This window comes from Suillus fuscotomentosus, assembly GCF_016647785.1.
Source record: "Suillus fuscotomentosus strain FC203 chromosome Unknown F5891scaffold_10, whole genome shotgun sequence".
Taxonomy (NCBI): domain Eukaryota; kingdom Fungi; phylum Basidiomycota; class Agaricomycetes; order Boletales; family Suillaceae; genus Suillus; species Suillus fuscotomentosus.
Genome location: NW_024539522.1, coordinates 533315 through 556333, shown reverse-complemented (window position 1 = coordinate 556333; position 23019 = coordinate 533315). Strand labels below are relative to the sequence as shown.

Below are 23019 nucleotides of genomic sequence, written 5' to 3'. Positions count from 1 at the left end.
GCTCACGAAACACACGACACGGTCGCACACTGGATAAAATGCGACTCGGTATATTAAATGGAATTACGAGGAACGACAAAAGGGGGCAAACAAAGCGATATTATAGAACGAAAACATAGTAGCATTTCACACCAAAAATTCAATTTCGCTTATTACATCCGGTACTGATCATGCAGTTCCAATGCAACGAGCGGTGGCAGCAATGCGAAAATTCATGGGTATGACAGTATGCCTGGAACAAGTACGTTCAGATAAGATCGTTCACATGTAACTCGAGACTTACTCATAATGCTGTTGAACACCATCGCCTTCCATGATCAGCACGTCTCCCTGAGGATTTTCAGGTCTAGGACGACTGCACTTTTGTAAACACGACTTACGTGCCGGAGGATCAAAGTTAACACATTTGACGATGAGTGTTTTGGCTCCTTTGATGTAGCACGGGCACGAAAATGCATGAATGCCGCGGACCCTAGTGAAAGGGATGCTACGACAGGACCCAGCCCGCGCTCACTGTCACTGTGGAACTAAGATACGTCAATGCAAGACTACGGGGCAATTATTTCGCAGAACTTACAGACATCTTTTGTTTTTCCATATATGCAGCGCTGAGGATCTCGTTGAATGGGATGTCTTTTTGAAGAGCGAGACGAGATCTCTCTTTGATCAAGGCGAGGGCACCACACACAGATGATGGCGCTTTGTCGAAAGGCACGGTATTTCCTGTTCCACCAACATACTTTTTCATCCTTGAGCATTGTCATTAAAGCAGATACAGGATGCAATGACCTGGTATGGTTCACCCGCTACATGCCAAAATGCTCAACACAAGAATTTATAGTCAAAATGATACGCACTCACAATTTTGAGAAAAGTAATTAGTAAGGAAAGTTCCACGAACTGCAATACAGTTTGAGTGATCACTAACACAGTTCTAAAATCTTCATTCCGTACGTTTTTTCTGGGTGGATTTCAGAAAGATCTCGTAGATAAAAGGAAGCTACTTACAAGCCTGAGTGGGTATCTTCTCAGAAGCAATTCTCCCTCTTCAGCTTGCTCCTGATACTGTCGGAATATCTCGTCCGCCTGTTTGTTTGCCAATGGAGTACCCAATAAGAGATGGATCCTTCCTCTGCATGACTTCGTCATTAAGATAATGGCACAGCGTACTAGTGTGACCCTTACATCTCATTAGGGAGAATGAAAGTGAGGTGGTTTGTAAATCCTCCGCCATCGCCCAGTTCGAATGGCTCTGGACGACAAGCGATGATCCCTGCGAGAGTCGCATCAATGTGAGGGAGAAGTGCCAGTAAATGACAATGACGTCGCAAACCTGATTGTTTTCCAACTTGCGAGTGTAGAAAATCTGCTGGTGGTCGTTGGTGCCAAAACTCTTTTGCTGTCCGCAGTCTTCCGGGAATTTTGTGAATTAACTATAGGAAATGCCTCAAGGGAAGCCACATAATAAGAGGGGACGACACATACATGACAATGAGAACATTCCCAATGTTCCCATTTGAACCTTCAAACTTGCGTCAGGGTAGCACAGTATATCTCCGAAGCTACACTTACCGACTCGAAAGGCGCCCGCACTTCTCGCAGTGCCATCCCTTGCTAAATGCATACGAAGTAGTGATGGAATCCATCGTTTCAATAAGTTTCGCAGGGCGAAGCTCTGGAAGATTGGTAAATACTGTTTTAATCGGGCGTAAGAATGAGGCGTTATAATCAAGTTGTTCCAGCTCTCGTCCTCCTATACTCCAAAAGGAAGTACAGGAAGGGTTCAGACACATCCATCCCTGTGAATAAACAACAGGACTCTTCTGAGAACACTTATTGCATGCCATATTAACAACGGCATCTGGCGGCGACGGATCTTGTCTGGGAGCAGACCGACAACCTGCTCAAAATTCAGAAATATCGAATGGCAGAATCTTAGCAACCCACCTCCGATTGGATCGGGAGGCATATCCACATCATCGCTCTCGGATGAAATCCACCACGGATTTCCCTGTCCTTCGCACCATTGGAAAGCGAACTTCCAGCGGACAACCCTTCCGCAGCCATTGGATGCGGGTTGATACTCGGCTACAGTGAGAACTCAGCGATAGCGACTCAGAAATGCGATTTGGACGTATCATACCCCATGCATGAGATATCCAATATAATCCAAGGACGACATACGTGCAGCCCGAGGCACTAAGATCATAAGGGAATAGAGCGTACTTATCATCAGCTAGAAGAACCAGAGGTCGTTTGTCTGTGTAGCTCTTTAGTAGAGCACGGACGGATTTGTCTGTGGCTTCTTGATCCTGAGCCTGTTGAAACCGAGCAGCACCAACCCGGTAATCGAGGATGCTCTCAGCTTTACCGCCACTGTATAGCCACAAATCAGGCAACTTATGGGAGAGATGTGACATGAACTAACCCATGGGAAACGATCAATCTTCCCCCGCAATGAAAGATATCACGGCTGACCTCATTCAGTTAGCGACATCTTGCCTTTTGATGAAAGAACATACCTTGCGGGTGATCCACCCAAAAGATAGCCTTTGACAATATCCTTCAAAGAATAAACACCACTCTGATAGCTTCGAAAGTAGTCGAATGATTCACAGACTTCTTGGCGAGACTGCATACCAGTTAAGAATACGGTATGCTCACACAGTGTTGTGCGTACCTCGGCCCAAATTGGCGGCATTACAGGTAAATGAGGTTTCTGCTGTTCCATCGTTGGCACATTGATGTCGGCCACCTCCTTACAGCCTGACAACGGAGGTAAAGTATCGTTGACTGAAGGTATATCAAGTTCGTTGGCAATATTATCGACATCCGCGACATCGTCTTGATCATCATCGCGAGCCCAGTCCTCCATATGCACTGAGACTGTCTGGGAGTGCATCAACGAGGCGTTCCTACCAATATCTGTCAATAAACGATCGACTCCTTCCTGATTGAGGGCTTGTCTCGAGAGTTGAGCATAGGAACTCTGTTGTCCATGTCTTGGTGGAATATACTTTGTCGCTACTTTGCGTGGCAAGGGGCGAAGAGACCGTCTAGATTGCGGAAGTGCACTTGCAACCATCAATTCGGAAGATCGCGCTACGAAGTGATCTGAATCGTTAGATTGTAGGCCGCTATCCTCCCGGCCGTGGTTTGAGGACAGGTTACCATTAGCAAGGACTTGTGTACCTTGTCCTACATGAGCAGGAGTAGTGCTGTCAACATTGCCCAGCGAGCTACTGGCCAGTCCTGGGTGTATTTCCCTTGGTAATTGACAAACGGGCGGTGAAGGTGCAGTATCTGGACAATCCTCCTGATTGAGTAATGGCAGGGAAATCGGCATATCAATCGAAGAAATGCCACCCGAACTGTCGTGCATGCATTTACCATCGGGAACCTTATTGGACTCAGGTGCCTCAGACGTGCGGGAATGCTCTTGTAGCGCCTTGGTAACTGTCGAAGGTGCCGGACTTTGACCCTCCTGGCCACTGCTGCGGCCGCGACCATAACCACGACCACGACTGCGACCACGACTGCGACCAGGACCAGGACCGCGACCGCGACCGCGATCACGACCCGGACCGCTACTACGGTTGCGGCCGTCATTGACTCCATGTCTACGCGCCCTTGCGCTGTGCTCACCGCGGCCAGACCGTGTGCCTTGAGTGGCGCGACCGCTCAAGAGTTCACGTTTCTTCTGGGTAAGGTAGGAGTCCAATGGGCGGTTCCCTGCTTCTAATAGACGATAAAATTCAAAGAAGATGGCCAACATCTTTGGATCATTGGCAGAGAGTTTTATGATGTCTGTCTCATCATTTTCTGGTGGAAATGCCAGGCGGATCCATGCTTGAACTGCAGCAAGGGCTCGTTGCTAGTATGTCCAGGTTGTCAGTTATATCTGTACCGGTGCACATGACATACGTTTTTCCGCATCTCCTCCACGAAGTCATTGATAATGGTATTGCTTTCACGACGCTGGGCATGAGAGTATAGCACACAGTAAGTCAACAGAGGTTCATGCTTAAGCAAAGACGCGTCATGCCAGCTAAGTGGCAGCTCCATGGGATACGACGTCTTGCGTTGCCTTCAATAAGTCCACTGCGCCTGGTTTGTGACTTATGCCTCGCAGGAGGGAATCCTTGAAGGGAAAGCAGCGCGCATACTCCCCAGGGCGCAGGTGCCCTCACCCATTACGCGAGGTTCGCTGGAACGGAGCCGCGGAAGTACCCGGACTTTCAGACGTGAAGTAACTTGCACAGTACTAGCGGGACTCAAAGACACGCAAAAGTAAGAGCGTTATCAAGGTTGGAATAAGTGATACTCTAGCAATACGGCCGGTGGCTGGAATCACAATTTTACTTCGACCCCAAAGCATGTTGCAAGGCCTCATACACATCAGCCTCTATCCGTGCTTCCATTTTGTCCTCTTCGGATCCGTTCCCTGCGGCGACCTTCAATGCTTCCTGTAGATTTGCACGAATGGCCTGAGAGGAGAAATTTAGAGTGCGGTGACACGTATGAGGATGAAACCTACCTCAGAAGAGAATGACTCCAAAGGCGCAGCCTCGACGACGTTAATGGTGAGTTTGTTACCGGGGTGTACAGTTGCGAAGCCACCGGAAGCTAGCACAGTGCATTAATATCATGTGTAGAATAATATCAAAAATCTCAACACACCAAACCACTTCTTGGAAGCGTTTCCCGACTCAACAACCTCGATCAAACCAGGACGCAGAGCCTCAATGGAGGGAACATGGTTTGCCAGGATACCCATGTCACCTGTTGCAGCAGCGAGGTTCACCTGAACAACATCTGTAGAAGTGAAGATAGCCTTCGCAATATTCCGGCTTCAATTCGGAGTAAATGGAAGCAGTCAGCGGACGCACCTGGTGAGGAAGGACCAGGGAAAGGCTGATTTTGTCAGCTACTTCAGCGTATCCTCGTCGCTGCTGTGCGAGCGCTGATGGTGCACGTCGGGCGGCAGAGGAGAGCAGACGCAAAGTAGACATGGTCAAAGTATTTTGTGGACGTGACCGAAAGATGGAGTGAGGAACGATACGTTCTTTGGTCGGATAAAGCCGCTTCACAGCCACGTGACTTGTGTCACATGATTGCCATTCTCCCCATGTTTTTACATGGCTCTACTTCACTAACTTGTTCACCAAATCCGATTGCATGTCTCAAGTGTTCTTTATCAATCTCGTTCTGCATCACGCCGCAACTTGACCGCAATCGGAATATAGCTCAACGCTTCTTTGACACTTCTCTGCTCACATCCGCGATCTTCAAGGAATCATACCATGATCGGCCTGTCCGCACAAGCCACCGTCGACGTCCCTATGTAGTATGGTCATTCCTATGTTAGCGTTCCAGTGGAACATCTGATCATCCACTACCGCTCGAACTTCGCATAGCATGCAGATAATGTATGCTTGTCTTGCACTCACGCCACCCAATTTGAAAGGGTCTACATACACTTTGCACCCGCATTGGCACTCCGTGTATTTCATCAGTGCTCCAACGGTGAAGTCAACTTTGATATAAAGGTATGGATACGAGAAGCCCTTCCTCCCGCAAGTCCATTCAGGATTCATGCTGACGGTACTATTTCTGCTGTAATGGTAATGTAGTTCATGACGACCGTGGAATGAAATTTCAAAATGGGAACTATCACACAATTCGAATGCGTCACGATGATATCGATGTCCGCTCGCCCCATTCACCAGTTGTTAAATTTTGTCCATCGTACAGCTGTCGTATTCCATCTTGCGACTGATCTTCTCAGCAACAATATATACTTTCCCCACGAAATATGGCAACCTGATTGGGCACGAGCGGCGAACCAGAAGCCATCACAATGAAGACAACAAAGAGAAGACCGAGAAAACAAGGGATCACGAAGGAGACAAGAGTTCAATTCATGGTGACAACGGCTAATATTGTCCTAAGGTTGTGGCTGACGGGGTCGGGATTGTACCCTCTTCTAGGATACAGGAATGACAGTGATATAATTTATACACAAGTAGATCTACAATTCTAAAGAGAAACAATGCAGATCACAATATGTCAAGGACTGTTAGGCTTGGAATGGTAGCCGTTGGTGGGCGCGTAATCCTCTGGTAACAACTCCGGTACGCGTCGCACGCCACGCTCACTATCATAAAAAGATTTGAGAATCTTACAATATATCCATCATGTAAATTACTTACATCTCATCCACAGCAACCATGAGGTCGTAATTTATTTCCTGGCTCACAACAGAATCGCGATTATAGCTTGGGTGAGAGCGCACGAAATTACGAATCCAAGTCGCGGGTGTCTGTAAAGAGCCTAAAACTGATGTGAGCACACGTCTGGAAAGAAAAAGAAATTATATCCGTGCCTATTGCGCGTCTGCGGACAAGGTCGAGGTATTTGTTAATCTGCGACCTGTCTCCCTCATCAACGTCTAAGGTGTCGATGTAAGCCTCGACGACGCCAAGCAGACCAGGGAACTTGGATCCCTGAGACAAATGTCAACATTTGAAAGCTGCAGGCAAAGAATACATAGCAACCTTCCCAACAAAAATCTCTTCCACAGTCATCTCCTCATACTCATCTTCAATCGGTCCATCTTCCACAAACGACGGTCGAGGAACAGAGGGGAAACAATTGCGAAGTAATTTCTCCTTCGCTGGAGCACCTTCCACAGGCGAAGATGATCCAGAGCACGAAAGTGGACTAATGGTAAGAGTGTCATGCCCTGGAGGAAGAACATCCTTCCGGAAATAAAATTTTCCGGAACGAGCTGCGTCTCTCTTCTGTGCACGTGCCATGTTCTGATCAACCTGCTACAATATCAGTCAAATGACATCGAGGAGATATATCCGTTTGAACCTTGGAAATAGGAATATAGAAATTAAGGTTGAATGCTAGGATGGCGCGCGAAAGGAGGACAATGAAGACAGCAAATGCAGCGTTCTCAAAGTCTGTCATTTGCACCTCCATGCTACGAAACTCTACACGCCAGCCGATGGGAGAGTTTGGTGGGGGCGGTTTGAATCTAAGAGTCTGCCAATTTGTGGATTGAATATTCTACCAAGACGTTGAGAATAACAAACAGAGCAGGACGAAGAGCGACATCACCTCGAAGTGGTCATTGCTAGTAGTGTCATCTTGATTGATGGTTTCAGAGAAAATAACGAGAGGATCTCGAATGAACAAATGTGCTACGTGCTTGGCAAGCATCTCATCTATGCCTAAATCCAAGGGAGTCAGAGTCAGTCGTAACAAAGTCAAAAGGCCCCATACTCACCGTGATTACGAAGACGTTGAAAGATACCTTTGTTGTAGGGTACATGAGCGTCGTTATATTCGGGTTTGTTGGTCCAATTATTTGCGATATATAGATCAACGCTGTCATAACGGGACTTGGGTATCGTGTAGTTGTCTTTCGAAGGCTAGGATACTCGTTTCAGAAAGCACAATAAGGAACTGAAATGATACTGACTCTCAAACCGCGTTCTTCTGGTGTGCGGTCATCGACGCTGCCAGCAATGACATTCCAACGGGAATCTACATCAGCGAGGTAACCTCTCCATGCCGGACTAGCTGCTGTCAAAGCAAGCTGCAAAACGTCTTGATACATCTAAGAGTTACCTCACTAAAGCACCTACGCACCATAATTGGTCCAACGGGAATAAGAGCATCATACATGCGCCTTGCTTCATCTACATTGCAACTCTGGAAAGTGAGTTGCAAACAGCAACATCCCATTCCGAAGCCCATTGCGTCCATGTAGATATGATCGATCAATGCCGCACCGTTCTTCGCCTCTGTTGAGTCACCGATAAATTAAATCTGATTCAGTAAATGGGATAAGGGTTGCACTTACCCGGATCTTCTTGGTATATCGAACGTTGCCATGGTATAGTGGGGTCAACAAACGGTCGAGGTGTTTTTTCATCAATGAATATGGGAAGGTTGATTGCTACCTTGGAGCCCCGTCTACTGCGGATATTAGCTGTTAGGGTACTAAACAAGTTGGATAAGTTTTGTGTCCATGTACAGTCAAAATAGTCAGGTACTGACGGAAAACGTGCGTGAGGGTTCGTGATCTCCTCTGGCAAAAAGAGGCTGTGGCTGGACTTGGCATCGTCCGATGAGAAATGAGGTTCAGTAAAGATGCCATTCGTTCCCAGGCGAGGGAAAGATGTGAAGGTGAATGGGATTTCATTTTCCTTCAGGTGCCTTTTTGCGAGCGTACGTCTTATCAATGACAAGGTTCAATACCACACATAATACCCACAAACATTGAGACGCGACATTACCTGTAGTGCATGTTTGTCTCGACGGATAGTAAGTCCGGGATAGAGCCCGTGTATGGAGAGCCAGGAGTCGACTCCAGCATGTATCTTCCGTATTCTGGGTGGAAAGTCGGAACAGTCATGCTGAGGAACAATTCTATTACGGCGCTTCCCCTGAGGATCCAATTACTCACAGGGCGGGTGTATCGTCGTCTGTAAGGTCTCCTACGACCTGACTAAGCTTTGCAAGGATCTCAGTCTGGCGGAGAGAAAGTTTTGCATTTTTCTCCTTGTCGTCAAAGGTAACGACCATGTATTCCACCTTTCATTATAAATGTAAGCAAGCAAAACTGGGACTGGTAATATTCACCTCGTCTCCCCACAGCAACTCATCGCCCCATCTGTCCTTCACTCGATCCCAGGTATAGAGAAACTGCGTGATACCATGTTCTCGAACATGGTCCGCATACTGCTTCGCTTCATCCCATGTTAAGGGTGTTCCAAGGTACAGGAGGCCCATTCGTGACGTATTGCGGGCACGAGCTTGTGCAAGCCGCTTCCTTGCTCGATATATAAACGGGGAGACAGGATGCTCCGAGTCCAAATACAGTTAGAAAAGTCCGGATAGATTTGGAATGGCCGGAAGCTTACAGTTGATACCTTACCAATATTTTGATCACATGCACAGCCAATAATGATTTGTCAAATGGGGATGATTAATTATCATACGTCGTGTAATCGTTGTGGATCACGCAAGACTTCAAAACTTCAAATGCATCTACTGAGTCAGAATGTCGACCTGGCAAGTCATATCATGCCACAGGGACTTAATCGTTTCGTTCTCCGATCGTCCGTTTAGGAAAGGTATAGAAGCGGACAAATAGACGCCCATACCTCACGTGTACATTGTCGTGTGAAGCATGTTATTCTGGTCAAAAAACCCATCCGCAGCGCTCCGAGAGGATGATCACACTGCAAGCGGCCACGTTATACAGTTACAGGGAAATGGACTCTCATTAGCCGTTACCGCCATTGGTCGTCCACTTCAAAACAATCTTCAGCGCAAGCAGAACGTGTCTCAACGCTCGAGTCCAAGCCTCTTCCTGACTGAACTGAAGTTTTACAGACGCTTCCCCTATCTTATCTTTGACAATTCTGCCTCAAAAGGGTCAGTGTGGCGTGGGATGAATATAGAAGACGCTCACGTACTGATGGGGGAATTCAATGGTAGGGTCCTGAGACTTGACGGAATCTATGAGTTGCTTCAAGCATTCTAGGAACGCTACCATAGCAAAATCAAACCGACGGTTATGTAACAGGCGACCGAGATGGAGATCACCCGACCCGTACAGTTCGTATGTCGCTTTATCGCCTACAGTTCTTTCGATGCGCGAGAATGAACCCATTGGGATCAAACGGTAGCTGTAAATGATCCTCAGTATGCATAGACGGCGAGATTGAATCCTGACTTGCTTCTCGAATGTGTAATCAAGCTTCCGTGCAATCGTATATAGCAAGAGAAGGGTCTGACCCCATGCTGCATTAATTTCGGGCCATTCAACCTGCACGTTGTCAGGAATCGGGTCATCATGAGAAAGGCTAACGTACTGGGACTCCGGGAACCCTCCCAAGCCTGAGGCCATTGATTGTTCCAAAGACGCCATCATGACCAATGCAAAACGCATCATTGTAAACGTTTGTGCGCTCGAGCTTCTCGAGCGTAGCGTAATCTGCAGCATATGCTGCACGCAGTGAAGCTAAACGTGAGGCTTGTTCTGCCAAGACTAGGAGGTGCTCATTGTGTGATCGCCAAAATCTACAACGGAGATTAATATGCGATCAGAGGAGCCCAATAACCAACTTACTCAGCCTCCTCTTCTTCCAGCGCTTTTTCTTCCGTCTCTAACAACTTGAGCTCCTCATCAAGTTGCTCCCTCTCCCTGTCAGCAAGGCGCAATTGTTCAACGGCAGCCCGTTCTTCGGATTTTAGTCTTTCGATCTTTTTCTCTGCATCTTGTCTACTGAGATCCAAGCTCTCCCGTTCTCTTTCCTTCCGAACCTCCTTCTCGAATGCGATATAACCATCACGCTCTTTCTTTGTCTCGTCAAGCTGCCTTTGAAGTGATGAAAGAAGAATTTGTGTGCATTCCGCGCACAAAGGGTGATCAATGTCAGACCGGGTAGAAAGTACATTAAACAGCCTCATAGTGGAGCGCAGGTGATGTGAGATAGGTGTTGGATTCGAATGGTCTGGCTCAGGTTGCTGGTGTGCAGGTAGTGGATGAGTGTTTTTGGCTGGAAAGTTCTTTTGGTTGCCGAGAGTAGCCTTCTTAGGCATTGCAGCTCCTGGGATTGGAGAAGGTATACTGCGTATCATGCTCTCCTGCAGGAGCACAAATGACTCATTCGGTGCTGGAAAGTTGCGCTGGGGTTGTTTCCCTTGAGCTCGAGTAGAAAGGGGTGGTGATGCCCTCGAGTTGTCTGAGGGTGTGGCCTGCTGCCATGCTGCTTTGCTTGCAGATGGGGATGGAAGTTGAGCTATTTTCTCGGCCTCTGAGTCTGTTGCATAGCGCGCACGCGAGGCTGGCACAGAAGGCAAAGAGGCTACAATCATGTCATAAGCAGAGGGTGCGAGATCTACCAATGATGCATCAAGCTGATGTTCATCAATCAGGGCATTCGGTTCGAGGAACGATAAATTGTTACCTGGAGTGGCTCTTTACATTGTTGGCACACGTAGCTCATCGTGATGATGGATCGGCTCCAAGTAAAGTGATTGATACTACTGGTCTGTGGCAGTGCGGGCAAGATCCAGCTGTTAATAAAACCCTAAGAAGCATAAGACTTATCAGTGACAAGTTGGAGGAAGACGTCACTGCACAAAGGTGTGGCTGGCTGTAATGCTGAAGCGTACGATAAACGATCTTTGATTGGACTCGTGGACTAATGCATTACATAATTTTGTGGTCCACGACCTCGGAACATTTTTGTGAACCAATGGTCCTCAGAGATTAGTACCAACGATCGTGCTAACGTTCCTACATGAATTTCACCTACAGAATTTACGCCCTCGAACCAGCTGCGGTAGTCATGAAAACACGCGTTGTAAATGATGAAGAGAAAAGTTACGTCAAGCACACGTCTCCCCCTCATCCGATGTCTTCACGAACTTGAACGTGACGAAATGGGAGTTATTGACGCCGTAGTCATTTTATCTTGCCAGACGTTTGTCAGGAGCCGATTCGATCTAGTGGCATTTTCTTCTACTCAGATTGCCCCAGAACATATCGAAGGACAAATGTTTTTTCTTAGCCAGGCAAGATTCAGGTATGTTCCGTTTCACACTGATCATATCCGAAGGTGATTCGACTCCGCATGCCAGTGACTGTGTTTGATGCCCGTTCTCTGGTTTAGCGGTGCCTCTGCCGCGTCAACGAACGCGTGTTTTACGTGCTGCACGCGTCTGTCAAAAATACGCTAGCATGATGTACTATGAGTAAAAAGTACTTAAGCTATTGTTTCCTGCTACATATCATCAATAGTTCGGTTCTTCCGCATCGTTCATTCTTCAAGAGGTGAGTGAACTCCTCGTTTCAGAGGGTACTCACCTCTTTACTGTACCTAGATGGCTTCCCGCGTATTCGCTCTGTTAATTGGCATCGACGATTACAAATCCGGAAGAATTTGGAACCTCGAAGCGTGCGCTCACGATGCGCAGCGCATGAAACAATGGCTCATGCAAGATCTCCAAGTACCCAAAGAGAACATCGCGCTTCTCCTCAACCAAGAAGGCACCAAACGTCGTATTGAAGATACGTTTATGAGTCATCTTGTTAACAATCCTGCCATTGCAAAAGGCGACGCGTTGATTGTATATTTTGCTGGCCATGGGAGCACCTTGCGCGCACCACCAGACTGGTGCGAGGGCAAGCTTGGTAGCGTCCAGGTTTTGTGTCCGTACGACCATGATACGAAAGGACCAGAAGGACGTGTAGCAGGCATATCTGACCGCTCACTCTTCGCGATGCTAGCAGAACTCAGCCTCATCAAAGGTGATAACATCACTCTCATCCTCGACTGCTGTTTCCCCAAGGCACAGCTTGGCTCAAGTGCTAGAGACCGCCGCTTCGTCCGCTATACGCCCACCTTAAAAGCCACGCCCGAAGACTTATTCTTGGGCTTGTGGCAAGGCGCCGTCGGGCGGAGCTTTAGAGGAGAATTCGGCTTCTTCCAGGACGACTGCCAGAGTCACGTCCTCCTTGCCGCCTGCCGGCCAGGCGAGAAGGCACTAGAATGGAAGGAAGGAGGGAAATTCACCTCAGAGCTTCTGACTGTGAAAGACGTGCTCCCTCTCCATCAGATGAAATATTCTGATTTATCAGAGCACCTTGCAAAAGGTTTGACTCACATTCAGCAGCATCCAGTCTGCGTCGGCAGACGCAAGGACCGAGTTTTCATGAATGGTGTCCCATTCGTTGCTGATGCATCCCTTGTTCCCGTCAACGGCGAAAAGGATCGCCTTCGTCTGGAAATGGGAGCCATGCATGGCGTTGTTGAGGGCACCGAATTCAGCATTCACGATCACAATCGCTTTGGCTCTATCAATCCGTCACTTGACAGCTTCCGCGTGTATGAAGTTCACCCTACGTGGTCACTCGCCAGGCGCAAGAGCATGAACAAACCTGGGGGTCGCGGTTCATGGGCACGCATTACTCGATGGAATAGCCGCACTCCTTTCCGGATTTACGTCAAGAGGACGTGCTCCTCTATTCTCAGGCGCCTCTTCGTTCGCAACAAGAATTCAGAAGCAGAACTGGATGGCATTCCTGTAAAGGAAGGGTTGAATATTGTGCAAGTCGAGACTTCTGCTAAGGCGGACATGTCGGTCGGCGTTCACACCCGAGACGTACGGGTCCAAAATCTTGATCACCTTGTTCCTCCCACCGCCCACCCACTTATACGCATAGAGAAAGATAGGTCCAGATCTGGTGTCATCCTCAGCGAAGCCGCACGCTTCCACATGCACCTCCACCGAACCAATCCCGCCAAACCGTTCCACGAATCACTGGGCATGGAAATCTTCCGGGTCGACCCTCACACCCAGCGACGGGTTGGCCCAAACCTGTTGGTTGATGGAACGGCTGCAATATCGCATAGTGAGGGTGCACGCTATGCTGTAGTCCTCCACAATCACTCAGATACAGATCTCTGGCCATATTTGGCCTATATGGATTCCAACGGAGTCGACATCCAGTTACTTTACCACCCCCAGCCATCGCACCCTATACCACCACTGCGGAAGCGCAGCTATCTTGACATAGGCTGCACGGGCAGTGGTATCGCTCCTTTAAATTTCCCTTTCCCTGATAACCAACACCAAGAATCCGCCTTTTTGAAGCTCTTCGTCTCTACTTCGTACACCTCGATGGGTTTATTAGAGCAGAGCTCTTCGGCGTATAGCCGTCCGCCCACACCTGTCCCGCCTCCTACTCCCATAGTGGAATCGAAAGATCAACCACAAAACTGGGACACTGCGCTCGTCTGCGTCATCATGAGAAGGGCGAGGGCAAAGCGCTGAGTATGAATCATAACTTCTTTTGTCCTACATCACAAGTTGAAAGGTTATCGGAGCGGGCTTCAAGTTGGCATGCAGTATTTAGGTCGTTTATTAATTTTTTATATAGTGCTACAAACGGGCTGTCTATGGCTTTATATATCATAATAAGTAGTGGTGGATACGGAGTTTTTGAAGGAATAATCCAGAATGCTAGCGCTGAGCGCTGAGTAGCCGATTATTTGTGATGTTTGTTTATCGCGGAACGCTTCTCAGGAGCTACACAGCCACTGTAGCAACGGTTCACCGTGACGTGCAAGCAAGAACACGGTGGCACCTCACAGAACCACACGGCGAACACGAGGTTGTCTATTCCCCTGACTCGAGTCACTCAACGTTTTATGGAGCCAGAAAACCCACCTGAACTCTCTCAAGACTCCGTCAGTTTACTCAAACGACTGGCTGGTCCCTCCTCCACGAAAGCCGGGTTTGTCACCTCCAAATAATACTTGCACCTTCGAAAATATTTGACAGCTTGTAGCCTCACTCATGATCAAACTGCAATCAATCATGTAATTGCCGAGGCTTCGAAGGGCTCCAAGTTCTATGAGGCAAGCCCACGTCATTCAAGCCACCCCCCAATCACTCAGAAAGATGTTTAGAATGAAAAGCGCAAAGACAAAGAATTATCGGAACGCATTGCCAAAATCCTGAAGCAACGTGACGAAGCCCTGCAGGGCATCGATATACGTGCGTGAATCAGTCCGCCTCCGAGAAGTCAACATTAGATTCGATGCTTTACTAGGTCCAATTGAGCGAAACATCGATCACCTCGTGAGCAGCAATTACAACTCAGGAGTGCATTAAGACAAGCCACATTGTAGCTCGAAGAACTCGAATCACAGCGCGACTTGAGTCAAACCGTGGTACATGTTGACATGGATGCATTTTACTGCAGCGTTGAGCTACTTGATGACCCATCGCTGCAAGGGAAGCCATTTGCCGTGAGCTTGCAATCTCATATCAGTACCGTGCTGTACAGTGAACTACGTTTCCTTAGGTTGGAGGCGGGGTGCTCTCCACCGCTTCCTACGAGGCGCGTAAATTCGGTGCGCGCTCCGGGATGGCGAGTCCGTCTAAGTTTTCTGTATTTCATTGCACCATTCTCAGTGCAGTCCTTTTTAGCATTCGTCGCCAAGAAGCTCTGCCCCGACCTCATTCTTCTGAAATCCAATTTCGAACGTTATTCAGAAATGTCTGACAAAGTTATGAACATTTTCGAGAGATATGATCCTACTATGCTCGCTGCAGGATGCGATGAAGGGTACTTGAAGTGAGTCATAGTAGGTATATTTGAGTTGGTCGGCGCTAATCGTCTGTTCACTCAGCATCACAAAGTATTGCGAGGAACATATGGTGGATGCGGATACCTGTGTACAAGAAATTCGTGACACTGTCTTCAGAGAGACATCGTTGACAGTGAGCGCTGGGATTGCTCCGAACAAGGTGTGTGTGTATCTTTTCTTTTCAACGAAGCCGTGCTAATCTACGGTCCTCAGATGCTAGCAAAGGTCGTTTAAGACAATCAATTCGGTTTTATTCTTGATTGAACTTTTGTGCTGTCTAGATATGCTCGGACAAGGTTCTAGGAACGTTATGAAACTAGGTGTTAGCACTGACTTCTGCTACAGAACAAGCCGAACGGCCAGTATCATCTGGCATTTGACCACACTTCCATCAAAGCTTTCATGCACGATCTCTCAATCCGCAAGGTGCCCGGGGTAGGACGTGTCAACGAGCGTCTTCTTGAGGCTCTAGGCATCAAGGTCAGTGCGAATAATGCTGCGTTGAATATGCACTGATTTCGCATAGACATGTGGTGATATCTTCAAGCATAGAGCAACGCTGCAATTAATGGACAAGCAGTTTGGCCTAGTATTCCTACTGAGAACATATCTCGGTATCGCATCCAATGTCGTACAACCCATTCAACGAGAGGAGAAGAAAAGCATCGGTGCAGAAAGGCAAGCCATATCGCTCTCGTCAGCGTCGCGCTCCAACGACTATTTAGGACCTTTCACGCATTAAGTAACAAGATACAGATCCTGAGAAAATTGGAAGAGGTGGCAGGGGAACTTGAAGACGACATGGTCAGAGGGGGCTGGACAGGGAAAACGGTGACCCTCAAGTTTAAGTTGGACACATTCCAAGGTAAGCCACAGTTTGCGCAACATTTGGCCATATAATTTCCTACTTACCTTTTGCAGTCTTTACACGAGCAAAGTCATTTGACCGTTGGGTTAGTTCGAAGAAGGAAGACCTTTTTGCAGTGAGTGAAGGACCACAAACTCACTTTTACAAGGCTCACGCGCGGTACATCAGATTGGGAAAGAATTATTGCTTCCGGAGTTGCCCCTCACACTCCGACTAATTGGCTTACGACTCACCAAGCTGAAAGACTTGCATGCCCCAGAACCGTTAGGAGGCATTAAGCGGGTATGCTTTATTATATTCTATCATCAACAATGACAACGAAAAGATTCTGCACTGTTCCAGTTCTTTGAACCTGCAAATTCGTCGCCAAGAAAGAGACCGAGACTTGCTAGCAACGCGGAAGATTGCAACGATGAGGAACACGACACTGGAGAAGATCATGAATCGATGCCAGGGTTCTATGAAGAAGAAGAAAATGCAGAAGGGCGAGGTTTCGATGCTCCCGATGATGAGGAACAGATTCTTATCTCCCATGATTCAAACCCTCTACACCATGAGCGACGAACACGACCACCAGTGTCAGCCCCAGGGCCCTCACGGACTAGACCAAGTGATTCACCGTTCTCGGCAACCACGTCAAAGCCAATGAGCGCCAGACAAGGGGATCGTGTTCGGCATCAGGACTGCCCTATATGCGGCAAGCTGTTGGAGACGGACAACAAAGGGCTGAATGCACATATTGACTTCTGTCTGAGCAGAAATGTCATCATGGAAGCTCAGACTGACGCACAAAACACTGCGAAGAAATCGAGAGATCTCGTGCTTTCTTGGCCAAGTAGTGCGAAAGGGAAACGGAAGCGGAAAGGTTAATTGATTCCGCATTCGCAAAAGTGTCTCATATGTATGTATATCTACCAACGTGCAGAACAAACGATATTGATCGGAAAACCCGGCAACCTTTCAGTTGCAGCATATCATAATCTGCCACGTCAGAAGGTTTATTCTGTGAGCTTAATAGATGTAGAAAAGACTTGATTGTCAAAGTCCAAAAGACGAGGCCGAATTCGATACTTTCCAGCGCAATTAATTTTGGCAATACCTGTAACATTACATATGCGGGCGCTGGTTTTGCCAAAGGTTACCACATGCTATCATTCACCCGTCCGGTAAGTTGTCATGCTTTTTTTATTGACCCTTTGCCTTTATTCCATTCATAGAATGACTGCCCTGCCACTTGCGACTGAAATCAAAGTGCATCACTGCCTGCGTTTTGAATCAGGGATTAGAATAATGATCTCATAAAGATCGATGGCTGCGCATATAGGCTCTCGTGCACTAGTAGCCCTTGGTTTGACAACTTGACTTGCCCCGACCAAGGGTCAAAGAGCTCGCTCCCTATATTTCAGCTTCAACTTGACAAGTCGCCCCTGAAGCTTGAAGGCTGACTTGCCACTTACCGTTGTGTCTTGTTAAATTTCAAGAACGGGGTGCCATGGTTTCAGATCGAGAGTACGAGTCAGAGGATGATGGGATGATTGAGAAAGTGTGAGAGCTGCCTCGGAGCCTCTGGAAGATCAGTATAAATGTCATTCAATTGGCCGCGTGTCCACAGACCAGGACTCCAGTGGCACACTTAATTATAAACTCTCGGCGTTGGTAGGCTTTCAATATTTCAACCCTCATCTTTCGGTGAAGCACGCCTCACCATCGACGGCTGCGAAGGCAGTGAGGGAGGAGAATGTAGTAAGGGTCAGATCCTGGAAGAAGGCGAGTCAGTGACAAGGAGACATCAGTGAGCACACTGCCAAAATTTGAAGTCATGTCTCCATTTTTGTTTCAAATATCTTTCTCACATTTGGTACGACATGCTCCTAAATATTGTTAACCCTGATGTGTAAACCGTTCGGTAGTAGGATAGCCCATAGTGATAGGATAGTCCATAGCAGGACGATAGTTCATAGTGGTAGGGTAATTCATAGTAGGACGATAGTCCATAGTGGTAGGGTAATTCATAGTAGGGTGAAATACGGTAGCGGGGGTATTAATGGGGGCACTCAGGTGAATGTTTTCCCGACGTTCGGCCCTTTGTGTGGTTTCCCGACGTCCGACCCTTCGTGTCGCATTGATGCTATAAGATCGTATCACCTCAACAATTTCATCCCGATCCACCCGGTCCAGGATGGTCAATTGCCTATCACAAGCCTGGATCCAAGTACGAGCCTCTGCTCTCATTGGGGAGGCGAGGTAGGAAGAGACCGCAAGCTTGATGGCCCTGGGAGTGATTTCCTTGCTTCCTGACACGAAATAAAGTGTCTGCGACACAAGTGTTAAGTGGACGATGTAGGACATAAAGTGCTGAATCACTGGCGCGCGGCTGAAGAAGTGTCGATGTCCTTTGTTAGGTCCAACTTCGACCATTTTTATTATCGATTCCCTGAACTTTTGGCTGTTCAAGTGCTGTGCACAAATCACGTTAGGGCGTAAGTGAAGGCAAATAAGATAGCCATTACATGATGAAGGTCATAGAAGTTCCACACATTGACGATGTCAGTATGAAGCAAATGTAGAAAATCCCACATCTCGTGCTTCTTGAATATCGTGCAACAACATGAAAACGCTTTCCGGTATCCTGCAAGATAAGAAGATTTAAATTGTATTCAGTAATAATCAACGCGAAACTGGGACAGACTTTTCTTGGCAATCCTGACACTACGTAAATCACGAGATAAGAATGAAACAAGCAAGACTCACTCGAATGATGTCTTTATTTTGAGTCCAGGATCCATTCGTTGAGCGACTCGGATGGAGGTCATCACTGCAGCCTCGGACGCAGAATGCTGACTGACACAGTTTTCAGTTATCTGAATCAAGTGGGTGAGTGTCTTTTTATAGTCTTCGTTGGCTGGAATATTGCATTTCAGAGGCACGCATGAACTTGATGAAGTATTGGCACACACTAGAGACCGCAGCGTGGGGGATATTAGACCCTGCAAATTTCTCAAGAGGTCTGATGCAGCTATTCTGCAGCTCGGCTTCTGCGTTCTTCTTTGCGAGTTCCTTGATGGCTTCATTGCTCAATCCTTTGAGAGAGGTTCTGTCTAGAGTTAGCTGTATCTGATTGACGAGCCTATCGTATTTAGTAAGAACGACAATGACGGGAACTTTGGCAAAGTGTGAGCTCCAACGTAGGAGAGAGATAGTTATCGATTCACTCACCGTTTCCCAGTATTCCACTACGTTTCAATGTCAGAAATTCCTTCGTTCTTGTGTCTAGCAAACGTCCGCCTGTACGGGGTGTCTGAAGGCAGAGCCTTCCGTGTATTTGGTCAGTCCACCATAATGGGATGGTCGAGATAGAATCCCTACCAAACAGCATGCAACTGATGTTCCGGAGACATGTTCCTCCGACGGTCAATGAAATCTCGGATTTTTTCGAGGTTGTCTTTGAGTCCAAAACCTTTGCTACCGTGGAGGACAAACTTGTCGTTTTGAGGTGAGATGAACTCATGATCAATGCTGGCCCCTCGCAAATCGATCTATTGACAGTATGAGTAGCTGTACTCGTTGAAGTGTCGCGTTCAGCCCACCATTTCTTCCACTCCAAATACGTGGCTGATTAGTGATGACTTGCCGACGTCAGTCTATTAAAAGCACGGCGTCAACACTGGCCTGAGATCAGAGAAAGCCAGATACATTTCCTATCACTAGAATTCGGAACCTTGGGTGTGTCAACCTCAAGAATGACACTTCATCATCATCATCATCATCATCCTGACTCACCGAGGAGTAATTGTTGGATTCCTGGAAAAGTAGACCACGATTCTGATTTTGTTATGATGCGTTGTATATTCTACGCATGTGAGGCTGAGTGAGTGACCAAGGTCAGAGTGCGATTATTCTTGTTTCACCTTGTCCTTTGCTTGCACTATACACGTGGAACATATCTTCTGGGTTGAAAAAACAATCTTCGGTCTTCGTATTAAACCATGGCTTGTCAAGGCAATCCATATGTAAGGAGAATGTATCCCCATAAGAAAGCACCCTAGAGCAAAAATACAGTAGCAACTCAGGTGAGAATATGTGTTGGAGTCGGGTACTTACATGGGTGGAGAAAACGTTCGTCGTAAACTCTTTCTTCCTTTGCGTTCAATAGGCACACGTGATTCGCCGATCCATACTTTAGCAGACTCTATATCCAGCTTCGACTTCTTGGAATCGACGATGATACCTATTAGATATATTCAGCGGAGCTGATGATACTACTTAATGACATACCAGATATGTTGAGAGGACAAGGAACTGTTGAGGCGTGCAAAGAATTAGCCATGCTGATATGATTAAGTTAGGGAAACTGAGCCGCTGTAAATTTATATATACTGAGGTTGAGTACAAACGGCGGCCCAGTGTCAGCGCTTCAGTTGTGGTACCCTCGTGATGCGCCCAATGGATATTGAATGGAAACCTAATTTGTTTAAGGCCCAATGACCATTGCCCACTGAATCTAGGCGCTGGCTTCGGGGTTGGGTATCAACGCCGAGTTGCAATGATTGCGAATCGTAGCGGCAGATAGAAGCCTGCGATTAGAATAGTGAAACATCGGCTCCTAAATTGAAGGCATGTGCTTCATCGTACCGTAATTGCACCCAGTGGGCGCCTTGAGATGACGCCCGCTAGTAAGATACAAATAGTGAACAAAATAGTGACATACTATGATACACCCCAAAGTAACATCCAATAATGCGCTCACTGCTTCCATGTATCTTCCTCTACTTCATTAGAGCGATCCGAGCTGCACCTACAGATAGAGTATGGTAGATGAACAAATTAGAACGCAGACAAGGGGGGGCCCTTGACTCTGTACCACCACCATGGTCAGAACTCCCACGCTGAAAAATGCGGGCAAGGACGAGCCGTCGCAGCTCACAGAAAAAACTGGCCTTTTAAAAAACCCATAACATCAACAAAATAATATGTATATGTACGAACACCCTCCTCCTCATCACCCAAATAAAACAACCCAACAACAACAGAACAACTGACACACCCGAAACACACCCCACACGCAACACCTATCGACGAACTTTCAACCGAATCATCTTAGGATAACTGACTACCAACACCCGCCAAGAATACAAAGATAACGCCAACCACAACCAGACGTAAAGATACACCCCCGCACCATGCCCAGTGCTAACACACAACACCGCCTAAATTGCCCCCCTTGAGAAATCACAGCGACAATAAGTCTTATTAGACCACTGCCTCAATTGAAATTGAACTCATCCCGGCCACGATGCCCTCGCCGAACTAGTCAACCTCCTCAATCTCAGCCAGCTGCGCTAGAAACAGAAGTATAAAAACCTGCAGACCCCACTCACAATCCTCGTCCCAGCAGACATGAAAGACAAGGAACCCTCTTCTATTAAGGCAGTATCTCAAGCCTCCCGCCCCTACCCCACCACTCCTCGTCCTAATCCACAACCCCCTCGCTCGGGACCAAAATACTTTCCTCCTGAAGCTCTACAGGAAGACGTCGACTTAGAACAAGCTATGGACATGATACCGTATAAACCTGACCCACCCTCACCACCCTCCCCCCCAAGCCCACACTCCCCCCCTGACACACCCACCCCCACACCTCAGGGGAACCATGTGCACCCACTCCAACCCGACCTCCTCGTATACCAGGATTTTAAAGTAACAACGTCCCATGTCGACGATGACAAACCGCCGAGCAGTGACCTCGCTAACTCAATTCATGCGCCGAACAACTCCAAAGGTGATCACCAAATGAGCGCCCCGCCAAGCCCCAAAGCCAGACATGAACCCACCGCTGAGGAACAAGCCATCCTAGATCATCTAGCTCTGGCTGACGCGAACAGGTCTGTTCTCAGCCAGAACGGCCTGAATACTCGCACTACCCTACCCCAATTCACGCCGACTCCAAATGGGGGATTCCCAGTAGTACATATGTCCCACTCAGCTCAGATATTTGACCACCTCGATAACAGAGTCCTCCTCGCCTGGTTCCAAGTTGAACACCCGAAATTCCTAGTAAGGGTGTTCGACCACACAGGAAAAGACGTCGCAGAACGCGCTGCCATCCTCGCAGAGCGCATCCGCGCTAGCATTGCCACCATCGCAGAGTTCGTCCAACAAGACCCCCCGCAGGTACGCGTCTCCCCCCCACAACCCCAGGGCGGTAGAGAAGTGAAACTCCTCCCAACGGGCTTCCTGGTCCACAAAGTAACAGAAGAGACCAAAAACCTGATCCTAAGCCAACGCATCTGGTCCAACACGGACCTCACGTTCGAAGCTCTCCCATTCAACTGCAACCACCCCCCAGAACTCTTGTTCTGTCTATCCGGCTACACGACCTTAGACACCCAGACCATCCTTCAGACCGTCCGCGACACTTGGTCTTGTGAAGAAAACCACACCCGCATCGAAGGGTTCTTCTCCCATTGCGGCCTCCCAGCGGGAGTGCCCACCTACATGGTTACTCACGACTTCATCGAGTCCGCTCGTGTCGAACTCCTCGACTTCAAGATAACGGGGGGACTGTCCGTACCGCGCTTTAACGTCCTCGCCACCAGTCCAACAAATGACGCCAAGACCTGGACTAACCTGCGCAGCTTCCTAAGCGCCCTTAACTACCCAACCAGCCTCGATGGCTGTGGGACATCGACAGCCCTCTCCGCATGCCAAATATGCCACTCGCTAGCCCATCCAAGAGGATTATGTCCATTCCCACTCGTCACACTCTGGAACGGCCCCCGAGTGGGCAATAGGAACACGGGGAACGGACAACGTCAACCTGGGAAAACCAGAGGCGGAAATGGGAGATTCAATCGCACTGTCTGATACCTCGTACAATCACACTCTATGCCGAATTCCATTCCTTCCTACCTACAGCTAGATGTACTAAAACCTAACCCCCTCTCAGCCCATACGTGTCCCCAT

At 47.9% G+C, this 23019-nt stretch overlaps 7 protein-coding genes across 7 annotated transcripts; 2 read left to right on the top strand and 5 right to left on the bottom strand.

The window, feature by feature from the left end:
* Window positions 1-12: 12 nt before the first annotated feature.
* Window positions 13-4214, bottom strand: F5891DRAFT_1275859 (uncharacterized protein). Its single transcript, XM_041370218.1, has 18 exons — window positions 3925-4214; window positions 2681-3874; window positions 2523-2632; window positions 2429-2473; window positions 2144-2376; window positions 1948-2088; window positions 1573-1900; window positions 1486-1522; window positions 1334-1433; window positions 1186-1273; window positions 1009-1132; window positions 955-961; window positions 862-900; window positions 790-806; window positions 578-739; window positions 381-527; window positions 284-330; window positions 13-232 (listed from the first exon to the last, which is right to left on the bottom strand). The coding sequence occupies exons 1-18, from the start codon at window positions 4063-4065 to the stop codon at window positions 169-171; spliced, it is 3024 nt and encodes a 1007-aa protein (XP_041229858.1). The 5' UTR covers window positions 4066-4214; the 3' UTR covers window positions 13-168.
* A 22-nt stretch (window positions 4215-4236) lies between these two features.
* On the bottom strand, window positions 4237-5050 carry F5891DRAFT_1013833 (F1 complex, delta/epsilon subunit of ATPase). Its single transcript, XM_041360809.1, has 4 exons — window positions 4890-5050; window positions 4681-4834; window positions 4538-4626; window positions 4237-4487 (listed from the first exon to the last, which is right to left on the bottom strand). The coding sequence occupies exons 1-4, from the start codon at window positions 5010-5012 to the stop codon at window positions 4359-4361; spliced, it is 495 nt and encodes a 164-aa protein (XP_041229857.1). The 5' UTR covers window positions 5013-5050; the 3' UTR covers window positions 4237-4358.
* Window positions 5051-5631: 581 nt separating this feature from the next.
* Window positions 5632-8881, bottom strand: F5891DRAFT_1013822 (glutamate-cysteine ligase-domain-containing protein). The gene is made up of 15 exons (XM_041360808.1): window positions 8659-8881; window positions 8483-8610; window positions 8313-8432; window positions 8074-8250; window positions 7877-8016; window positions 7663-7817; window positions 7493-7609; window positions 7298-7442; window positions 7129-7241; window positions 6880-7077; window positions 6558-6830; window positions 6386-6506; window positions 6213-6333; window positions 5992-6157; window positions 5632-5927 (listed from the first exon to the last, which is right to left on the bottom strand). The coding sequence occupies exons 1-14, from the start codon at window positions 8806-8808 to the stop codon at window positions 6070-6072; spliced, it is 2046 nt and encodes a 681-aa protein (XP_041229856.1). The 5' UTR covers window positions 8809-8881; the 3' UTR covers window positions 5632-5927; window positions 5992-6069.
* Window positions 8882-8997: 116 nt separating this feature from the next.
* F5891DRAFT_1013819 (APG6-domain-containing protein) lies at window positions 8998-11197 on the bottom strand. Its single transcript, XM_041360807.1, has 6 exons — window positions 10995-11197; window positions 10154-10944; window positions 9897-10104; window positions 9762-9850; window positions 9498-9710; window positions 8998-9443 (listed from the first exon to the last, which is right to left on the bottom strand). Exons 1-6 carry the CDS (start codon window positions 11031-11033, stop codon window positions 9305-9307), a joined length of 1479 nt encoding a protein of 492 aa, XP_041229855.1. The 5' UTR covers window positions 11034-11197; the 3' UTR covers window positions 8998-9304.
* Window positions 11198-11913: 716 nt separating this feature from the next.
* On the top strand, window positions 11914-13866 carry F5891DRAFT_1126670 (uncharacterized protein; the record flags this gene model as incomplete). The annotated part of the gene is made up of 2 exons (XM_041364114.1): window positions 11914-13624; window positions 13727-13866. 2 exons carry the CDS (start codon window positions 11914-11916, stop codon window positions 13864-13866), a joined length of 1851 nt encoding a protein of 616 aa, XP_041229854.1.
* Window positions 13867-14117: 251 nt separating this feature from the next.
* Window positions 14118-17197, top strand: F5891DRAFT_1013799 (IMS-domain-containing protein). The gene is made up of 16 exons (XM_041360806.1): window positions 14118-14329; window positions 14384-14453; window positions 14505-14592; window positions 14648-14676; window positions 14727-14846; window positions 14903-14972; window positions 15028-15175; window positions 15231-15348; window positions 15402-15413; window positions 15470-15484; window positions 15534-15668; window positions 15715-15866; window positions 15914-16053; window positions 16110-16171; window positions 16225-16338; window positions 16399-17197. The coding sequence occupies exons 1-16, from the start codon at window positions 14244-14246 to the stop codon at window positions 16924-16926; spliced, it is 1887 nt and encodes a 628-aa protein (XP_041229853.1). The 5' UTR covers window positions 14118-14243; the 3' UTR covers window positions 16927-17197.
* Window positions 17198-17937: 740 nt separating this feature from the next.
* On the bottom strand, window positions 17938-20383 carry F5891DRAFT_1184479 (uncharacterized protein; the record flags this gene model as incomplete). Its single annotated transcript, XM_041366445.1, has 13 exons — window positions 17938-18513; window positions 18567-18685; window positions 18746-18759; window positions 18808-18958; window positions 19014-19217; window positions 19273-19367; window positions 19423-19592; window positions 19644-19697; window positions 19750-19774; window positions 19837-19906; window positions 19965-20098; window positions 20158-20284; window positions 20332-20383. The coding sequence occupies 13 exons, from the start codon at window positions 20381-20383 to the stop codon at window positions 17938-17940; spliced, it is 1791 nt and encodes a 596-aa protein (XP_041229852.1).
* Window positions 20384-23019: the final 2636 nt, after the last annotated feature.